The sequence below is a fragment of the Bombyx mori genome, chromosome 6 (assembly GCF_030269925.1).
Source record: "Bombyx mori chromosome 6, ASM3026992v2".
Taxonomy (NCBI): Eukaryota; Metazoa; Arthropoda; class Insecta; order Lepidoptera; family Bombycidae; genus Bombyx; species Bombyx mori.
This window is the reverse complement of record NC_085112.1, coordinates 1,203,376-1,225,406: the sequence shown is the minus strand read 5'-3', so window position 1 is coordinate 1,225,406 and position 22,031 is coordinate 1,203,376. Positions and strand designations below refer to the sequence as shown.

General features: G+C 36.7%; 3 protein-coding genes across 4 annotated transcripts in view; 1 reads left to right on the top strand and 2 right to left on the bottom strand.

Annotated features, from left to right (window-relative positions):
* Positions 1–14,248, top strand: part of LOC101746330 (plasma kallikrein) — a 32,133-nt gene extending 17,885 nt beyond the window's left edge. The window contains exons 2-6 of the mRNA XM_038011822.2: positions 8,513–8,622; positions 9,246–9,352; positions 9,963–10,102; positions 10,566–11,278; positions 13,768–14,248. Of these exons, the coding sequence (XP_037867750.1) occupies positions 8,513–8,622; positions 9,246–9,352; positions 9,963–10,102; positions 10,566–11,278; positions 13,768–13,956 (1,259 nt within the window). The 3' untranslated portion in view covers positions 13,957–14,248. The remainder of the gene's footprint in view (positions 1–8,512; positions 8,623–9,245; positions 9,353–9,962; positions 10,103–10,565; positions 11,279–13,767) is intronic.
* LOC101740450 (uncharacterized) overlaps positions 1–22,031 on the bottom strand; it is a 960,210-nt gene that overhangs the window by 414,772 nt on the left and 523,407 nt on the right. The window lies entirely within an intron of this gene.
* LOC101741428 (lysosome membrane protein 2) overlaps positions 18,706–22,031 on the bottom strand; it is an 83,289-nt gene continuing 79,963 nt past the window's right edge. For both annotated transcript variants that reach the window (XM_004925223.5, XM_062668926.1), the window contains exon 12: positions 18,706–21,287. In XM_004925223.5, the coding sequence (XP_004925280.1) occupies positions 20,919–21,287 (369 nt within the window). In that variant the 3' untranslated portion in view covers positions 18,706–20,918. The remainder of the gene's footprint in view (positions 21,288–22,031) is intronic.

Sequence of the window (22,031 nt, the reverse complement as noted above, 5' to 3'; positions counted from 1 at the left end):
CACTATATTAGCTGTTTTTTATTTATTTATTGCTTTGATGCGTGTACGAGCTCACAGCCCCCCTGGTGTTGAGTGGTTACTGGAGCCCATAGACATCTACAACGTAAATGCGCCACCCACCTTGAGATATAACTTCTAAGGTCTCAGTATAGTTACAACGGCTGCCCCACTCAGGAGAGGTCCTACCACCAGAAAACTTACCTATTATTTCCCTACCTTGAGAGGCTATTTCAGCTTCTCCTTGACGTATATGTGAGCTCTCGGGGCTCAAGCCGGAGTGTTGCTAACACTGGGCCTAGCAAGAGCAGTGCTTCGCAGAATCTACCACCGGATCGGAAACGCGACCCACCATTAGATACCAAACAAACGCTTGGCCGCTTTCCAGTAGACAAATTATACAGAAGAGTTGGATCAAGCCGTAAAGGCTGAAATACGACATATTATGACAACAGAAACGGTAATACTAGCGTTAAAACTTCCGCAACCCTTACCTTAAACACATTTATGAATAACTAGCTGCTACCCGCGGCTTCGCCAGCATAGATATTCATGTCAGTATAGTTCTCCGTAGGAATTATATGTTTTTTCGCGACAAATTATAGCCTATGCCAGTCAGGCCTAATACTAAATAACTGTAAAAAAATTCAATATATTTGAAAGAAGGACAAGCAAACACAAACAAACATTATCACATCTATTATCTATATATATAAAAATGAACTGCTGTTCGTTAGTCTCGCTAAAACTCGAGAGCGGCTGGACCGATTTGGCTAATTTTGGTCTTGAATTATTTATTATGGAAGTCCACAGAAGGTTTAAAAGGTAGATAAATAAATGCTATGCAAAATAACAATTTTGTTTTCCCTTTGATGTGTCCCCGGTCGGACGGATTCCTTTTGTTTGTTTCAAGTTTATTTTATACAAAATTTTAGGTCTTTTATTTATCGATTGAGGCGCTACGAAGTCTGCCGGGTCAGCTAGTACTATATAATATAACTTTAAAAAAATTCAATATATTTGAAAGAAGGACAAGCAAACACAAACAAACATCATCACATTTATAATATTAATATGGAAGTACGGATAGAAATCGATTTTAGAAACGCCCGAACGAAGATGACTCGTCAATATTAAGCGATTTTATTGTATCGTTTATCTCTAGTATTCAGGTTGGACTTTACGATACAGATCCACGGAAGCTGCGACGCTTCTCAACCGTCTAATCGGTATTTAGATAACTGATAAAACATTTATTGGCTGACGTTGCTCAGAGAAGTGCTGGATGGAGGCCACGGAGACAAGAACGAGGGATAGCACGCTAGTTTTTGAGTTATTGCTTAGATGGGTGGACGAGCTCACAGCCCACCTGGTGTTAAGTGGTCACTGGAGCCCATAGACATCTACAATGCGCCACCCACCTTGAGATATAAGTTCTAAGGTCTCAGTATAGTTACAACGGCTACCCCACCCTTCAAACCGAAACGCATTGCTGCTTCACGGCAGAATAGGCGGGATGGTGGTACCTATCCGTGCGGACTCACAAGGGGTCCTACCACCAGTAAAAAGTCACTTTGTTAGATTTTTAGATTTAGAAGCGTTCAATAATCGTGGCCTTATGGATAAGGTTCCAGACGTACAAGTATCAAGGGATGGGACAATGCCAGTGTACAAATTCCGTAGACAGGTTTTACCAAGAAATAATTTTTCGAAAAACTTTCACGACAAAAGAATATATCTTTTAATAAAAACTAAATGGCCATTTTTTTTGTATAATTACTACATTAGTGTAGGTCCAAATCTAGTTACTACCATCCAGCCTAATTCTGCGGCAAAGTTGTCATGCGTGTCAGTTTGAAGGGCTGAAGATATATCATAGAATACAATTAATATTTTCACCTAGACTCTCCGTGAAAGGTGATATTCACATTGCAATATCTTTGGGCTCCAGCTATCACTTAAAACTAGATAGCCCTTGAGCTTCTACGCCCATTCATCGCCAAACAAATTTGGGCACCACCACCCTGCCTATTTCTGCCGTGAAGCAGTAATGCGTTTCGGTTTGAAGGGTGGGGCAGCCGTTGTAACTATACTTGAGACCTTAGAACTTATATCTCAAAGGTGGGTGGCGCATTTACGTTGTGGATGTCTATGGGCTCCAGTAACCACTTAACACCAGGTGGGCTGTGAGCTTGTCCACCCATCTAAGCAATAAAAAAAAAGTTTAACTACGGGACCACTTGATTTGTAATCGATTCCGAGCCGGAGTTATTCTTCTGTAAAGATTTTATCTGCTACTTTTGAACCACGTCACGGCAATTAGAGGCTTAAACGCATCGTTCTATCAACAGACAGCGCGGTCGTACTGATTCATACAACTTCACAATCAATCCAGCGCCAATAAGTCTGCATAAGATATTCTGTACTATTTAATTTTTATATTTTAGTGTTCGTGGCCTCAAGGTTAAGGCGTTGCATTCGTGTCGAGCGACGCAACGGTCTTCGAATCCCGCAGGCGGGTACCAATTTTTCTAACGAAATACGTACTTAACAAATGTTCACGATTGACTTCCACGATGAAAGAATAACATCGTGTAATAAAAATCAAACCTGCAAAATTATAATTTGCGTAATTACTGATGGGAGGACGTCTTGTGAGTCCGCACGGGTAGGTACTACCACCCTGCCTATTTCTGCCGTGAAGCACTAATGCGTTTCAGTTTGAAGGGCGGGGCAGCCATTGTAATTAAACTGAGATTTTAGAACTCATATCTCAATATCTCAAGGAGGCATTTACGTTGTAGGTTATGGGCACCAGTAACCTCTTAACATCAGTTGATCTGTGATCGATCTATGCAATAAAATAAAATAAAAATAACAATGTATTTCTTGATCACGAAGCCATTAATCAGCATGTGTAGGGCGCGTATTTTCACAGATTAACTAGAACGTAGTTTCAGCGCGGTCTATTAAAAAAGGAAAACCACATTAAATAGTTTAAGAAAGTTCTACTTTTGATCAGTTCATTATTAAAACACAGCGTAATTCACTTACGCAATTACGAATATTAATTCCGTTACGATAAGTGAAAGTTTTCTTGTTAACACCGATAATATCGTAATGAGCTTACTGTAACAAGCTCCGGGACAATTTCCGTAAGCTAAAGAACTTAAGACACCCGATAAAGCTCCTTAAAGCTAACGCTGCTCGTAAATTTAGGTCTTATCGCGGCAATATTGTGTGTGCACGTGTGTGTGTTTAGAGAACAGTTCTTGTTATGAAATGATAATAAAAGTTGTAAAATAAATTTTGTTTATCCGGTAATCTGACGCTAGCGGCTCACTGCTCTGTCTATATAAAGATAAGCGTTTCTTTGTAAAATCGAAATTCCTTACCGCCCTTTTTTGGTGTGGTTCAACTCAACATAGATCTCAAGTCTTCTGTTCCTTCGTTGCAAACGGTACCGTCCAAGTAAAATAAATGGCGCTCGAATATTCTTAATAAATTACTCAATTACATTAATTAGCTGCTATACTAAACATTTGGAATATATTATTATTTATTATATCATCATCAGGTCTTGATGATTACAGGACAATTCGGGAAGTCTACCCTTTCGAACAAAAAACAGAAAAGGGAATTATCAGAATCGGTTCAAGCATTCTCGAGAAATCTGTGAACATACATAGATAAAAAATGGTGGTCGAATCGATAGCCTCCTCTTTTGAAGTCGGTTAAAAAGCGTGATTTTGGTACCTTAAATAGCTCCTTGACATTCTATTATTCAAAAATATTTTCACTTTCTACGTAAATGAGGTCGCGGGTGAAATTTAGCGTTACGCCAAAGTAACTATTCGACGCGGACGAAGTCGCGGGTCAAAGCTAGTCATAAAATAAAACTTCCGTGAAAACAAAAACTCCACATAGTTTTTATACAACACAATAATATTGAATGCTGGGGAACGCATTAACGACAAACAAAGAAACGGCCATTAACCAAGTTTTATCTATATATTAATACGTGAAGCAAAAACTTTTTATACCTTTTTACGAAAATTGCGCGGACGGAGGAGTATGAAATTTTCCACACTTATAGAGAATACAGAGAAGAAGTGCACAATGCTAATATTTTTTGTAAAATAATGCATAAAAAATATATAAAATCAATAAAGAAAACATTACACACACTACATACCATGTATTTGACGCACACACGCATGCATACTATTTATTGTCAAACTTTTGTTCTTGACGTTTTTTTTTTTTTTAAGTGATTTTATGACCTGGTAACTAAGACCTTTAAGTCATATCTTATTTTAATTTATATTCTTATTTTTATGAAAAATGATAATATGGAGTGAAATGAAATGAAAATGATTAATTTGAGACGTTAATCAACTGGGATGAAATTAAATGAAATGAGATGATATGGAATGAAATATAATGTGGTCAAATTGAGAATAGATTAAATATTGTTTGTCTTTATTAATATTTTTTTATAGTGTAGCCTTGGCGAAATTTGTGATTATAGAAGTATAAAATACAGTCATAATAGTGTACAAATTTACAATTCCAATTATAGTCGAATTTCGACTACTGCGGGACCTCTAGTAATTAAGTAATGCGTGAAATATCGTCCGTCGTAATATCACGATAATTGCTTCCATGTAGCGTAACGCCTTGTTAATTTATTCAATTTGTTTAATTTGCTCGCTTCGTGATTACTCATTTAGTTGTTACATTGCTTAACAGGCGTGTAATGTCTGCTAGAAAAAAGATGAATGTTTAATTTGTTATCATTAGTGTTTTGTTTTGGCAAAAATTGGAAGTATCGCTCCGAATATTATGCGTTCTACATACTCTTAAAAACTAAAAATCGTGGTAAGATAACCTTAAATGTCTACAATGTCGATTACGACCGCGAAATTTTAAAACATTTAACTTCTAGTAAAACTTTGATACTTACACGTGTAAAAGTAAATTATGTAACTGTAATCCAAATTCCAAATTGGCTACTTAAATTATGACCGTGCCTCTGCGGTTTTAGCGCTGAAAATTTAAGTGACTTATCTATAGAGCGTGTTTCATTGTATTTTATTAACAGTTTAAGCGTAGAGCGGGACAAAAAGCTTCCAAATTGAGGCTTGCGTCGATAGTTTTGTTTGTAAATGTGTGTAAATGTTTAAGCTCGACAAAGTTTACACGAAACTTCACTATAGTATTGTCTGTCGTAATAGGAAGCCGGATGATGGTAGACCGCGTTCCCCCGACTGCTCTGGGCGAAGGTGCAGCGCGGCGCCATCAAGGCGAGCTCTCGGCCTGCCGACCGAGGGAACCGGTGGTCGTGCATGGATGTAATATGCTCTGCGTCAACCTTGTCCCACCCGGTCATCGTTCTCGTCAAACCCGTCGCTTGCGACGAAGGGCTCGACGAGTAAATTAACCCTCAGACACAGCCCACTGAGTTTCTCCCCCGATCTTCTCAGTGGGTTGCGTTTCCGATCCGGTGGTAGATTCTGCGAAGCACGGCTCTTGCTAGGGTTCATGTTAGCAACGTCATCAAGTTTGAGCCCCGTGAGCTCACCTACTAGTTAAGGTTACGCTGAAATAGCCTCTTAAGGCTCTCAGCTTAGGTAGAAAAAAAAAAACCTATCCCGCCGTCTCAATAGCCTCGACTGGGCTCCGGCCCGATCCGGGGTAGGGCGCCGGCTGTGAGCGGCAGGAATTTTTAGTGAGGTTCAACTCCCACATACGAGAGGGGAACCGGCGATTTTCTCCTGTGGAAAAAAATAACACCATTGAGTGTAACATTTTTTTACGTAAGCCCTAATTGAAAGACTCGTGCGCCCACACGGCCAGATACCACTACCCTGGCTGTCGCGAAGCCGAGTTGGTACAGCGTACTATACGACTAAGAATTTTACTTGGAACTCACGTCCCAAGGTAGACCAAGACATTCACGCTATAGACTCCGATATCCAGTAATTCTAAATAGGCTGTGAACTCATTCACCAGTCCAGGCAATAAATAAAGTTGCTGCCATTTGACTGTAAAGTCACAATCAACAAAGGTTTTAAATTCGAGCTAACCTCACGTCTATTTGATCACAGGTATACAAATTAAATCAATGAACTATGTTGCCTTCTGTGTATTCCTAATAGTCTAGTCAACAAGTTCAAAAACGTGAAAAATAGAGATAAAGGTCCTAAAAATATGAGCGATGGCTCATTCGATTCGGAATCACCTCTAGAAAAATGTTTTTGAAGGATTTTGGTGCAGGTTAAAAATTGCAATTGTTATTAACAAAATAAGATGAAAAAAAAATGATATTTCGTTTTTTGTTAATAACTTGAAAAATATTAACATTTAAGCAATTTTGAAAAAAGTTCGTTAAAGAGGAGGAAATTTCCAATAAAAAAGTCCTGACTCCCGGAACTCTATCTCCATTATTTATAATTTTAATTAGACGTTGAAAATAGGGCTCCGCGTGGCTGTTACAGCATGCGCCGCCGCTAAAGAGAGTTCAGCAATAAAAATATTTTCTTTATAACATAAAATGTGATTTTAAAAATTTGAAAAAATTCTAGTATCTTCTTAACACTTGAAAGAATCGAGCCCTGAAGAAAAAAAGTTTAATCATCATTTTTCAAAAAGTTATTCAATTGTTAACTAACAAATTTTTTCCCAATCTCCATTGGCATAAACAATGGAATGAAAGGTATAAATAATTGGCCTATAAATTTTATGAAAAATATTAAATGTTAATATTTTTCAAGTTATTAACAAAAAACATCATTTTTTTTCCATCTTATTTTGTTAATAACAATTGCAATTTTTAACCTGCACCAAAATCCTTCAAAAACAATTTTCTAGAGGTGATTCCGAATCGAATGAGCCATCGCTCATATTTTTAGGACCTTTATCTCTATTTTTCACGTTTTTGAACTTGTTGACTAGACTATAAGCAACACATCAAATTATGCTGAAACTTGAAATAGTGATAATTTTCTCTTCATTGTTTGATTGATTGTTTCTATCACAGTATCACGTTCTAGTAATACTTAATGATAACCACAGTGGAACGCCGCGGGACAATTAATAAATAAGCTTTTCAAATTATTCTTTAAGCTACCTCACACGTATTCATATAAGCTACACTGTTTTGTTTTAGTGGGTTCTGGCAATATCTTGTAATAATATCTCGAAATATTAATAAATAATGAATTTGAAATATTTTCAAACAGTAATTAATAACTTTGCTTAAAAACGAATTAAAAAAATTCAGTATATATAAGTTTCCACAACAACTATTGTCCACCATCACAAACACACATATTTTTCTTATAGTGACGATCTTCTTATCGGTGTACCATATTCGGTAAAATATCAACTATAGATAAAGCGCCAAGCTACCTCGCGATTAAGTTAATCTAGACTTTCGTAAAAATAATAAAATATGTATCTTGAAAATTTATCACGATTCTGATTAGTTTGGTTTTTTGTAATATATTTCTTTTTGCTTTTTTTTTTCATTTTAGATTCAGGTGAAAGTGCATAATATTCAAATGTATGAATATATACTGCTACGCGCTATATAGTTTCTTTTCGCTGCAAACCTACAATCTTAATATAATATATTAATACGTGAATCAAAAACTTTGTACCCCTTTTTTACGAAAATTGCGCGGACTCTCGGACTCTCCCGGATACTCCTCCAGTATGAAATTTCCCACACTTATAGAGAATATAGAGAAGGAGTGCAGAATACTAATAATTTATTTAATTATGCATAAAAAATACATAACATTAAAAAAAAAAAAACTACATACACTACTATGTATTTGACACAACACATACATGTATTACTCTTTGATTGTCAATTATTTTGTCAAACTTTTGTTAGGTATTGTTTAAATTTTTTGTTATTGTTTGTATTTAATATTATTTATCTATAGTGTAGTTTTGCGGAATTTGTGATTATATTATAGTGTTTGACAATAGAACCATAATAATGTTTAAACTTATAATTTCAATTAATTATAGTCGAATTTCAACTACTGCGGGACCACTAGTATTTGTAAATTTGCATTTGTAATATTTGGTTGTGGGCGTGATGTAACAGAACCTTATTATACAGTCTGATGAATGAGTCTATTTCTGCAGCAAAGCTTCCAGGCTTACCGGTTTCCAAGACAAAACAACCGCTATTGCAATTGCTGAAGTCACTGATTTGGCTGTACCCTTGTGATGTTATTAAGCGCCACTGATCATCAGGTAGACCATATGCTTGTCTACCTTCGTAGGCAAATTAATCATTAAGGCTTTGACCTCAAGTCTCATGATAGGTGGCGGCAGTCACGTTGTGACTGACGTCTACATGTTTTAAGTAGTAAGCAAAATAAAACAACCTCATTATCGCATATTGTTCCGGAAACGTCTAGTGGACTTTCACGTCAAAATTAATTTCTGTCAACGGCATTTATTTCGATATGATGACATTGATACACTTCCACAGACTGCGGCGTTCCTATAAGAAGACACACCCGACAGCCTCGGGAAAGGAGTGCGGGCCAGCTTCGCATCATCAAAGGCAGGGAATCCAAGCGCGGAGCTTGGCCTTGGCAGGTACATCCAATATTATTCATCTAAAATTTCGTTTCCTCAGTGCTCAAGTGCATGACTGCTCATCCATAGATCATTTTATTTCACTCAATGCGATCAGACACATGGGCAGACAAGTACATATTTTTATTGCCTAAGTGGGTGGACGAGCTCACAGCCCACCTGGTGTTAAGTGGTTACTGGAGCCCATAGACATTTACAACGTAAATACGCCACCCATCTTGAGACATAAATTCTAAGTTCAAACCGAAACGCATTACTGCTTCACGATAGACATAGGCGTGCGGACTCACAAGAGGTTTTTACTGGTGGTGGGCACCAGTAAAAAGCCAGTACCAGTATATCTGATAATATGATCAAATGTTAAGGTCATTCATTGGCTTTCGTTATTACGTTTTATAAGTATCATATTCAATATTGGTTTTCTTAATTTAAAACATAAATAAAAATATGGTATTTACTTATCTCGACAACCTTTGAGACCTAGACCTCATGTCTCAATGTAAGCGCCGGCATTCACGTTGTAGTATCTCTACGCTACGGTAAACGCTTAACCTCAAGTTGACTATGAGTTCTTCTATGCATATCCCTGTCATCTTATTGTAAAGTTCTGGTATCGTTTCCAGGTGTCATTGCAGCTCCTGCACCCAAGTTACGGGCTGATTGGACATTGGTGTGGAGGAGTTCTAGTGCATCCAACATGGCTGCTCACAACAGCTCATTGTGTACACAAGTAAGTTTAGTTTAATAAGTGATATTAACGCAACATTTGTATAGGTGGGAAAGGCGAATGCAACAATGCTTTTCTTTTTTCCTACCTATGCTCTGGTAGCCTAAGAGGCTATTACAGCTACGCGCGGACGGGTAGGTGAGCTCACGGGCTCAACAAGAAATAGCAGTGCTTCGTAAAATTTACCACCGAATCGGAATCGCAATCCACTAAGAAGATCCGGCGGGAAGCTCAGTGGGCACAGTGCTTACTTAAATACTTGGATTACGTTGAATATAATTTCCATAGCAATCGTAAATAGAATTACCGACCTTTGAATTTTATGTAACGACGGACAATTCCTCGTATTATGCTGCCTGGGTTTTTTTAGCATTTAATAAATTCAAAGACTACAGATATAATTCCCCTGTGTTATTATTACTAAAAACATACGACATAATCATGTACACTATGATCATACTAAATATATTTTAAAAAACATTCTGAATTCGACTGCAAAGCCGTGATAGAGCTAACCAATCTCTACGTTTCTTTCATATCCACACAGTGAACTAAAACAACTAAAATGAAAACCCTAGTGAAGGGTATTAACGAGCAATCTCCGTTATTTCAGTGAACTCTTCAACTTACCAGTGCCGGCTCTGTGGACGGCCGTGCTGGGAGAGTGGGACCGGGCTGAGCAGAAAGGCTCATTCGTACCCATAGAGAGGATAGTTCTGCATCATCGTTTCCACAATTACCAGCATGATATTGGTGAGGATTTTCCTCTTTTCATCCAAAAGACTACAACAATTTTAGCTGTAAATCTCTAGCCCTTACCTTTGTATGACTTGTCCAGTATTTATTACAGGGAAGCCCAGTTTCTGAATATTTTATTTTCCACGCTGCTAGCCAATATTTCTTCGTAAATCACGGATAGAGTTCATAGGATTCCCAAAGACGATAACGGCAAACCAAATTACATTTGTACCATTTATTTCAATTATTTTGTACAAATTTATGATAATGATTTCTCACTGGTTCCTATTCAATTAGATTTCTACATCTAATAGCAATTGTGATAATGATGTTGGTATCTTTGCTCTAATAACCCCTTAGTTTATTACACGAACTGATGCAATTTTTTCAAAATTTCCTCTTAAACAATCTTGGCATTGGAAAAATTCTGGCTATGAAATATGGAACGTTAATTTTATCCTATGATTAACAATTGCAGCACTAATGAAACTCGCTAGAGCAGCTGACGTGAGCGCCAGGAGTCGAATAAGAACCATTTGCTTACCAGCATTCGAGCCGCCAGTAGCCACTTACGATACAGAGAAACCCAACAGCTTCTACGTCAAATCTGAATCCAATCCAGAGCCGACCAGAAAGAAGGCTCCAAAGCCACCAAAACCTAACCCAGATACAGCATTGAAATACCTTGAAAAACTCAACAATTTGACGAAAAATATATTTTCTGGCTTCGTCAACAAAAAACATAAGAACATGAGGTATAACGTGAGAGTTTCTAACGACTCTCAAAAGCATACTGAGAGAAAAGAGGAAGTCAGAAGAACCGATGGAGATGCAAGGAGTGATTCAGTATATGACGGGGCATCCCTAGATAGTGTTGTCAAAATCATCAAAGCTAAACTTCTAAAAGACAAACAGCTATACAATAATGACAGGGATGAGAAAAAGCTAGCTTTTGGAGAGGAAATAGATCCCTTTATAGACGATAACAATGGAATCGATTTTAAAGATGAATGTTACACAACTGGATGGGGCAGAGAACAAACTAACGGAAGTTTGACTGATGTTTTATTGGAAGCAGAAGTTCCTATATTACCGTTAAGAGTGTGCAGAGACAGGTATGCCCTGACTCTGCCATTGAACGATGGTCATCTTTGCGCTGGAAGCACTGACGGAAGCACGGGAGCTTGTGTGGTAAGTGACTCAAGTTTGTGTTTTTTTATTTTTTATTTATTGCTTAGATGGGTGGACGAGCTCACAGCCCACCTGGTATTAAGTAGTTACTGGAGCCCATAGACATTTACAACACTGATCGATCTACGATCAATGATTTACAACTTATATGCGCCACCCATCTTGAGATATAAGTTCTAAGATCTCAGTATAGTTACAACGGCTGCCCTATCCTTCAGAACGAAACGCATTAATGCTTCACGGCAGAAATAGGCAGGGCGGTGGTACACACCCGCGCGGACTCAGAAGAGGTCCTACCACCAGTAAGCGTGATCTTATTGCGTAGATCTGATTATATTGCGTAGATCGATGAAGGACCTCACATCGCAACGTTCTACTATGAGATCGAAGTATCAATTTGTATAATGCCTATGCTATCCTTACGCAATACACTTACACAATAGTATAAATTTATGTTAGTATATATAACCGAAAGGTTTCCAACCGAGGTCTGACAAACTTCCTCTGAGGTCTCAAGCACATGATCGTAACTTACACAGCTCTCCAAATTGGAAAGGGTAGTCTTCTCGCAGCAAAGAATTAAACAAACTGCCAGTACCTGAGCAGGTCTTACAATCTGAACCGCCATCACAGAGTTTATAATTATTTATTACCGGTTTTGTTATTCCTTATTTACTTTAGCTATTAGGTATTTATTATTAGCTATTATTTAGGTTTCCGTTTTGCATCTCTAGTTGTTTTTGCTTCGAGAAATAATATTCTCTTACACACTGTACGTGCCTCTTTTTAAATTCGTCGCAATTAACAATTGTTATATCGAAACAATAAATTGATTCGTATTCAATTAAAATTTCACAAGTCGACGTCCCCGGGTATCGGATCCATGAATCAGATAAACGTAGATTGAATTCAGAAGATAACTAACTTCATGCTAGTTTTTTTATCGATTCAATGATTGACATTGCTAATGAAGTACAAAATTTCCAAGTTGAATTACAATCATAAACCACGCTCTTGTTAAATTTTAAGGTAATAAATATTCAATTTATTGTGAATATATAATAATTAATGGAGAACAAATTGTACATAGCTCTATAAACTAAGATTGTCTGTAGTTTGGGAACCAGAGACTATCAATTTAACTATGTATACAGGGTGTCCCAGAAAGAATGGATAATCCTGAAACACCTCATAGTAGAGCTATTGGGGACACAAAATAAAAAATAAAAATTCTCAGGTAGTACCCAAATTACGCTTTTTTTTAAAAGTTGATATTTTCCATACTGCTTTGCCTTTCTGGAATATAAAACAGCTACAAATATGAATGAATGAAATCCATAGGCTTTTTGGTGTTATAATATTCTACATGAACTATACTAAGAAATATGCAGGAAATCGTATGAGTAGCTGGTGTAATTTAAAAAAAAAGTTAATCTGAACTTATATTTTAATAATGAAATTTGATATTTTTAATTTGGGTACAACCTAAGAAATATTTTTTTTAAATTTATTTTTGAGTCCCCAATAGCTCTACTATGAGATGTTTCAGGATTATCCATTCTTTCTGGTACATCCTGTATAATATTATTCAACACAAGGCAAAGAGTGAGTTATTACTGGTGGTAGGAACTCTTGAGAGACCGCGCGGGTAGGTACCACCACCCTGCCTATTTCTGCCGTGAAGCAGTAATGCGTTTCGATTTGAAGGGTGGGGCAGCCGTTGTAACTATACTTGAGATCTTAGAACTTATATCTCAAGTTGGGTGGCGCATTTACGTTGTAGATGTCTATGGGCTCCAGTAACCACTTAACACCAGGTGCGCTGTGAGCTCGTCCACCCATCTAAGCAATAAAAAAAAATAAAAAATATTTCACAATGTAAATGCATATTGTAGCAAACTGTATCTGACTAGAATTTTAAATTCAATATTCGAAAACATTTACAATCATAAACACGGCCAGCAGTGTAACACTTAAGAAGCGATAACAAATTAAAAGACTTCCAGCGTTGAAAAGGTCTGTTTAATTATTTAAACTAGTGGTCCCGCAGTAGTCGAAATTCGACTAATATAAAATTATAAGTTTCAACATTATTATGGTCCTATTGTTACAGATTTCGCCAAGACTGAACTATAGACAAAAACTCGTAATATTAAAGATTAACAATACTAACCTATTTTCAATTAGACTACAGACTTTAAGCAATAACAAAAGTTTGACAAAACTTCAGTGCAATAAACAAAGAGTATAATAATATGTGTGTGTGTCAAATACATGGTAGTGTGTGTAATGTTTTCTTTATTGATTTAATGTATCTTTAATGCATAATTTAAAAAAAAAATTAGTATTGTGCACTTCTTCTATAGATTATTTATAAGTGTGAGAAATTTCATATTTCTCCGTCCTCGCAATTTTCGTAAAAAGGGATACAAAGTTTTTGCTTCACGTATTAATATATAAATATTCAGATTGCTTTCATTTGTTTCCAGGGAGACAGTGGTGGTCCTCTCCAGTGCCGTTCGGGTGGTGCTGGGGGTGGAGGACGGGCGGGAGGACGCTGGGAGCTCCGCGGGCTCACCTCCTTCGGTTCTGGATGCGCTCGTCGGGGCGTACCAGACGTCTACACTAACGTCGCGCACTACGTCTCCTGGATATACGCTCATGTATACACAACGTAATCCGTGATTCTCTTACAAAAACTTCTCTGATACGTACTTGTGGGTAGTTAACAATTATTTAGCATCTACATTTTTTTTATTGCTTAGATGGGTGGACGAGCTCACAGTCCACCTGGTGTTGAGTTGGCACCGTGGCCCATCGACATCTAAAACGTAAATACCGCCACCCACCTTGAAATTTGAGTTCCAAAGTCCCAGTTTTTACAGTACAACAGCTGCCCCACTCTTCGAACCGAAACGTATTACTGCTTCACGGCAGAAATAGGTAGGGTGGTGGTACCTACCCGTGCGGACTCACAAGAGGTCCTACCACCAGTAATAACTCACTCTTTGCCTTGTGTTGAATAATATTATACAGGATGTACCAGATGTCTTACCACCAACTATTAGAGCTCGGATAATAACGAATTCATAATTGATAATTGTAATCGAAACTTTGTAATATATAACGCCCGTCCCGCCCTTCAACCTGAAACTCTTAAGCTTCGCAACAGAAATAGGCAGGATGGTGATTTCTGCCTAGGTGGACCATTACTCCTAACAGCAGTAAATGCCGGTAACAGTAAATTACTCGAAGAACGCTGCTGCCCATTCTCCTGTGCATCCTCCCTGACACCCAGGGGAAGGGTTAGTTTGATGCTATTCTAGACTTCCATCGTTCCAGTCATAAATTTAAAACACTAAATCGTATAATTCTAAAAAAACAAACATGTAATACCAATGACGACATACCATGTGGTTAGTGGACCATTTTTGTGTATTAGTATTAACTGTGTATTAGTATTATTTAGTAAAAATTTTATTATTAGTATTTTGAAGTCGTCGTGGCCTAAGGATAAGGACGTCCGGTGCATACCTACGTGTTGAGCGATGCACCGATGTTCGAATCGCAGGCGGGTACCAATTTTTTAATGAAATGCGTACTCAACAAACGTCCACAATTTACTTCCACTGTGAGGAATAGCATCGTGTAATAAAAATCAAACCCGCAAAATTATACTTTGCGTAATTATCTAATTACTGGTGGTAGGAATTCTTGTGAGTCCGCGCGGGTAGGTACCACCATCCTGCCTATTTCTGCCGTGAAGCAGTAATGCGTTTCGTTTTGAAGGGTGGGGCAGACGTTGTAATTATACATGAGACCTTAGAAATTATATCTCAAGGTGGGTGGAGCATTTACGTTGTAAATGTCTATGGGCTCCAGTAACCACTTAACACCAGGCGGGCTGTGAGCTCGTATACCCATCCAAAAATGAAAAAAAAAATCTTGCTTATTATCATTTCGGCCCCAAATGACGTGCCACATAATCTATTTTATATTTAATAAATTTAATCGTTGTGGCTTAGAGACAAATGAAGTCTAAATCGCCAAAATGTCATGCACATAAATAATTAGAAAGCCAAACAGAACAATCAAATTATGTCAAGCAAAATAAGTATCAACAAGTGACAAAATCACATTATAAAAGACTTAATTAGGTAGCATTGTAATAATTAGTAGAGTTTATTATCGAATGGACTGTAAAAAAGATATGTAAAATAAGTTTAACATTATCGATATCACGGAAACAAACATATGAATAGTTTTTAAGCTATTGCATAGATTTTATCGCGGGCCTTGAGCGCGGCTTGAGAGCGGAATCATGAAATTCCGTAACGAAAAAAACCTTACACCCCTCACTCCGCCTACTATGTAGCTCGCGTTCAACACATTCACACGTTGCGCTTGTGTAGTGTTTGTGAATAAGCGCGTGGCGTGACGTCACACTGCATGCGCATCATGAAAAGTCTGCCCATCTCTTTCTCGCGTGTTCTAGCTTATGAGTGTGAAGGGGACAGTTAAGGTTTTGCTTTTATTAATGTTTAATATAGCGTGGTCTAGTTTTATTATTGTTTTAATATTAAATTATCATTGTCTAATTATAATTGCATAAGTTGATAAAAAATGCTATGCAATAGCTTTACCGCGGCAGTTCCCGAGTGCCACACGTTTTTATTTTATTTTAAGATATTAACACGTTCGCGTGAGCAACGTCTTACAACGTCGTGTTTTTGAAAATTATGAAATTTCGAAAATTCGCAACGTCATATGACGGCCTCTAGATTATCATATTTATTTTGTCGGAACGTCTTTGGACGTCTATTTTATCGGCAAATTCCTATGGCGCATCTACTTAACGCCGCAATACATTCGATTTTGATAGCCTACATCGCTGCGTTCCCTAAACAAAATCACCATAAGATGTACGTATTACGGCGGGACGTTTTTAGACGTTGCTAAACTTTGTATGGGAAAAAGGTGCGTCACACTAGCAATATTCAGAAATGACGCTGCTCACCCGAACGTTTTAAGACTTATTGTATTGAGATGTGTGCTCATTGATTTTTTTAATAATTAAGAGCACAGGTAACTCACCTATAATGCGGTATTTTATTCGTTTCCACTGTAACACGAAAGGAAAAATTCCCCAAAACACTCTGACGACACGATACTTCTAAAAGACGATAACACGATATTTTTTTTAAATTATTTATAAAATTAGGTACATTAAGCACTGAATACGCAATTTATGGGAATAACAGAAATTTTACTTCTTATTTTTATTTTTATTTTCTTATTCTTATTTTTATAATATGGAATGGTTGAACAATAATTAAATACTTAATTGCGTTTTCTGTACAATACTATGAAAATAACATTTAAAGCCTTTATTTTCCACTAATTTCCACAGTATTATTGAATTAAGTAAGCTGAAGTGAAAAAAGGTTTATCTGTAAATTTATAATAGATAAATAAATATATACAGGCATAGTTAAGATGTTTCATACGGAAAAAAACACACATCACTTTTAATTATTATTCTCATAATCCTCTCGCAGGTCTGCTGGAAGAGATTTCTTAAAGAAATAAGCAGTGCCTTTGTACATAATTTTCCTATTACTCTGTACTGTCTTCTTTTTTTGTTTGTCTATATCTATACTAATATTATAAAGAGGAAAGATTTGTTTGTTTGTTTGTTTCGAATAGGCTCCGAAACTACTGGACCGATTTGAAAAATTCTTTTTCCATTAGAAGCCGACATTGTCCCTGATGAACATAGGCTACTTTTTAAAAAAAAAAAAATTATTTAATTTTTTTGGTTTCATGTGTGTTTTAATGTTTCCGAAGCGAAGCGAGGGCGGGTCGCTAGTACATAAATAAATAAGAAATACTCTGCTTTTTTATACTGGCTTTTATCTCATATAACACGATTTCTCACAACACGGGACTTTGCAGAAATGTTTCTACCGCATTATTGGAGAATTACCTGTACCTACTAAGGTTAAATTGTAAATATTTAATTTATTTGTATATAAAAACACCATAGCTATACGAGAATAGACGCTGTTTATATTCGTGATTATTTGTTAGAAAACATTGTTATTATTATTATATTACAGAACGAAGAGCACTCAAAACAACTGTGATTTTTATTTGTCTTAATGTTTTTTTTTTTTATAAACCGATAGCTTAAGTGTGAATATTATTTAATAAAGTTTCTTAATAAGACATTATTGTGAAGTGTAATTTAATTATGTGAAGTTCTTTTTTATTTACCTATATTTGTAAAATAATTAAAAACAATATAGTTAGTATTTGAAGGAGTAAACGCATTTATTCATTTTCCTGCCCACCTCAAGATACCTCTAAGAAATAGACGCAACAGCCATCACCAACAACAGGGGCAAGCGGACTACTTTCACCAATCACTGTGTCTTTTTCATGAGTCGTTCTCTTTGTTGAGACTTCCTTTTCCTTATTCCTTCTTGAATCCCTTCGATCAACAATAGTAACTAGATTTCGGGTCGGTGCATAAAATCCGTCTCGTCAAATAACAGCTCACTTGAAATGTGAGCTCTTATTTTGTTGAGTTCACTTCAAACACAGCCAATGTTATCCCGTCTCACAATGCCGCAGTGTGTATTCAAAAGTTGCAAAAATAATGCCCGAAAAAGCAATTTAACGGCCGGAGTATCTTACTTTCGGTAAATACATGAAGTATAAACTATATTTTAAGCTTTAAACTAATAAATAATATTAATATTGAACTTAAAACTGTTTCAAAACTTTTTTCTCCGTTTGTTAGTAAGCGAATATAGCTATTTATGTGTATATTCACGCGGACAGCTTTTGCTTTAATTTTGTACGTGTCCCTTTATCTAGTTTACTATTGTTGATCGAAGTTGAATCCACTATCCGCCCCATCTGTTGACGCTCCAAGAAAACTACGCGTTTACAAGCGCCCAAGCGAAGTGTGCGTAAAAAAATTAAACACAGTGCTGGTATAAAACCGATAATTTGTAATTATTGTTGATCCATCAGCACTTAAAACTCGCCTGTGAGAAAATTCAAAAGTGTATCAACGAACTAAGCAATGAGTCAATAAGCTTATCCTTTTTTCAGTACCAAATACATTTAAACTCAAAACAGTCTTGCCTTAACTGAACTTAAGGCTAATTATCGAAACCTAGAAGCAATACAACTGAGATACAACATAAAGCTGTAAATTTTAATTGTGGTCTATAACGCCTTCAAAATTGAAACAATTTACTGTTTCACCTTAGAAATTAGCAGGCGATGAGAAGCCCTGCAGACTGGCAGGCCTTACGTGATATATTAGATGCTAGGCGTTCATTACAGCAAAATATTACTTTGCATCAATCGTAAGCAAACAAGGAAGCTTAGTATAAAAATAACAACGATTCAAGTCACATCGAAAATCTTTATAATCCTCACAACCACATAAGTTCATGTATTTAATATTAAACTATTTACAAATCTTATCTTATTATTTACAATATACACCTTATACGTACAAGAAATACTATAATGGTAATATTTATCTGACATTGAAGACATAAAGTCGGATACCTATTATTTTTAACTTCACGAGCTGCTACTTACTACACGTATATAATGGACATGATTTATCTAAAATTAGTGATCGAATATATTGTTGCACCGGTAAGAGTAACGCGATCTATCGCCGAATAGTAGAAACGAATATCAAAGGAACTCTTAACATCAAGAACGCTCGAAAAGTACAACTCCATCTATTGCCAGATAGCGGAAACACACATCGAAGCTACTCGACTTGCCCAGAATGCTCTCGATAAATTTAGGGATGTCGTATCGACTATAAAAGCGTTGCAGAGATGGCACGAAGTCAGCTAGTAATCGAATCTGCTCGAAGCGAAACAGCGAACGGATCACCTGAAGCGAAGCGGAAGAAGTGAATTGCGAGTTGTAAAGTGTTATGTGAGTGTCCTAAGTGTTAAACACAGTTTTAAGTTGTACTTTGGTGGAACTTTTACTTATCCCGAACCCCAGCGCGTAGCAACATCCGCATCCTCATAATCATACTTATAAAACACTAAGAGATTGTAAAAGATTGTCGCCTAAAAAGTAAAGGATCGAAATACTGTTCGACCACCTATGCGAATTCGGTTCGCACGTGTCGATTTAAGATCAGGAATAAGAAGATTCGCAGGAGAACTATAGTAACCGAGATCGAAGTTGCGAAGTTGACGTGACAATTAGTCCCCATTGCTAATAGACCACACGGCAGGTTAGTCCTAAAAGTTGCTGAATAGCGCTGATGGCGCGTTCAGAAAGATGTAGCGTAAGTATCTAGCCAGTGTAAGGTGGACTGACGACCTTCTGAGTGTCGAGGGAATGAGCTGGATGCGCAGGATATAGTGAACCTTGGTGGATACCTATGTCCAGCAGTGGTCCTCTTAGTTTAATCCTCATCTATCCATCTTTAGTACATTATTTTGTATTTGTTTCAAATGTTAAAAGTCAAAGACATCTTCTACGTAAATGTTTAGGAAAAGCTTCTTCTTTCGAAATCCTCTTTAAAAAAACCCAACAGATATAGTTGAAAACTGTACTTGTTTAATAGTCTTGGATTGCCATAGCATAGGTAACTAGAATACAGATGTTAGGCATTTAGCCGATGGTCAAGCAGTCCACTAAGGGAACGTACCCATACTACGTGACCTATTTTTTTAGTTTTTTCGACCTCTCCCTCCCCTTGGTGATCACTCGTAGTATATGCCAAGACCCCCCTCTCCCCCTTTAGTTTTCACGTAGTAATTCATAATTATGATTTTTAATCATTTCACAGGCAAAAATTTAAAAAAAATATAATTTGGTTCATACTCGTCTTTATTGCCTAAGACTTCATACACACTTAAATTACTAGTGAATTATGTATTATAAAAAAGAACAACATTTGGGAAAAATACGAGGTTTCTCTCACTAAAATCGACTACGTGGCAAAAACCTGAGCCACCCCCCCGCTCCTGTGACTGACCGTAGTATTTTAAAGACTCCGCTCCCCCACCTAAACGGGTCACGTAGTATGGGTACGTTCCCTGACCCCATCACCCACCACACACAAGATGATCGTAAATATAATACTAATTATGAATTTTGCATACATTAAACAGTTACATTATGAAATTCTAATCTAATATAGATAAAAAATATCTAGTGTTTCATAATAACCACCTCTTTCATATGCAAGACACATATTGTATCATCTATTTAAATATTTTTGCAATTATACTTGCAATTATAAACATTTCTCTGAATCTAACTTCTAGCTGATGATCAAATAAAACTACATGGTACTATTTAACACTTTGGTTCGTAAACATACGTACTAAAACTTTCTCGAATACAAGCTGTCTACTACCCCTTCTTAACAATTTACTTAAATGTCCAATAGCCTAGCACCAGATATTATAATTATCTCTATTCATTACTCTATAGATCTTGTACACAGTATTCTACCACATTTTAAATCACTTAAAACTAAGTCACATTATAGGTTTACTTTCATCCAACAGCGAAACTCCTTCTTTAGTTAGATCATCATGAATTTTGAACCCGTCATTTTCCATCACTCAACGACCTACACCAAATCATCATTATCGCTCATACCTAACAAAGAGACGGCCTCTTTAGCCAGATCCTCCTTAACCTTAACCAGTCCTAAATTCTCCACGACATTTAACATTGAACTCTTTCTCCTTTCAAAACTTTTTCGCCTTCTCTCAATGCTCTTTCTCCTTTCCATACTGATTTTTTTCTCTATAGTTTTTCTGTTGAATTCCTGAGTGAGCAGCTTGTATTTGGGTTTGAAGATGCGGTAAAATCCCCAAATACCGGTAGCTACTCCGGCTGCAAAGAGGAAGACGATAAACGTGATGAGCAGGGCTGGTCCTATGACGAACTTGAGTCGCAACAATTTGATGATGCTCGGCGGAGGGGTTTCGCAGGACTGTGAAGTAAAAGTATAATAATTAAAAAATATATATTTTGTACCATATATTATGGATATGCATCTGTTTTTTAACCTCTTTAAAATCTTATCATAATAATGTCGGTTTGAGGAATAAGATTGCTTAATTGCATCGATGAAGCTAGCTAAACTAGAAGCATAGCCAAATCGCTTTTAAGAGATGGGCTCATGTTATCAAGCTCATTAAAAAAAACGACAGAAGTGATGATAACTTAAACTAATCTAAGTTGAACTTTTAAATATTGAAATTGTGTAACTTGAGAAAACCTTAGGTTATTACTTTACTTATATTTTATGTATATCTTATACCTATATTAATATGGTAATATTTGGAAAATTGTAACATAAATTGAACAAGATATATAAATAGTTTTTTTTCTTTTTCTTTTTTTAATGCTTAGATGGGTGGACTGATGTTAAGTGGTTACTGGAGCCCATAGACATCTATAATGTAAATGCGCCACCCACCTTGAGATATAAATTCTAAGGACTCAGTATAGTTACAACGGCTACCCCACCCTTCAAACCGAAGCGCATTACTGCTTCACTGCAGAAATAGGCGGGGTGGTGGTACCTACCCGTCCGGACTCACAAGAGGTCCTACCACCAGTGATGCGAACTATTCGTATCTACAGGTTTCAAGAACAGTCGTCATATGTCCCATTGAGATTTCGACCTTATCTAAGTTAGTAATCTGTGAAGAACATTAATTTAACCGAAAAG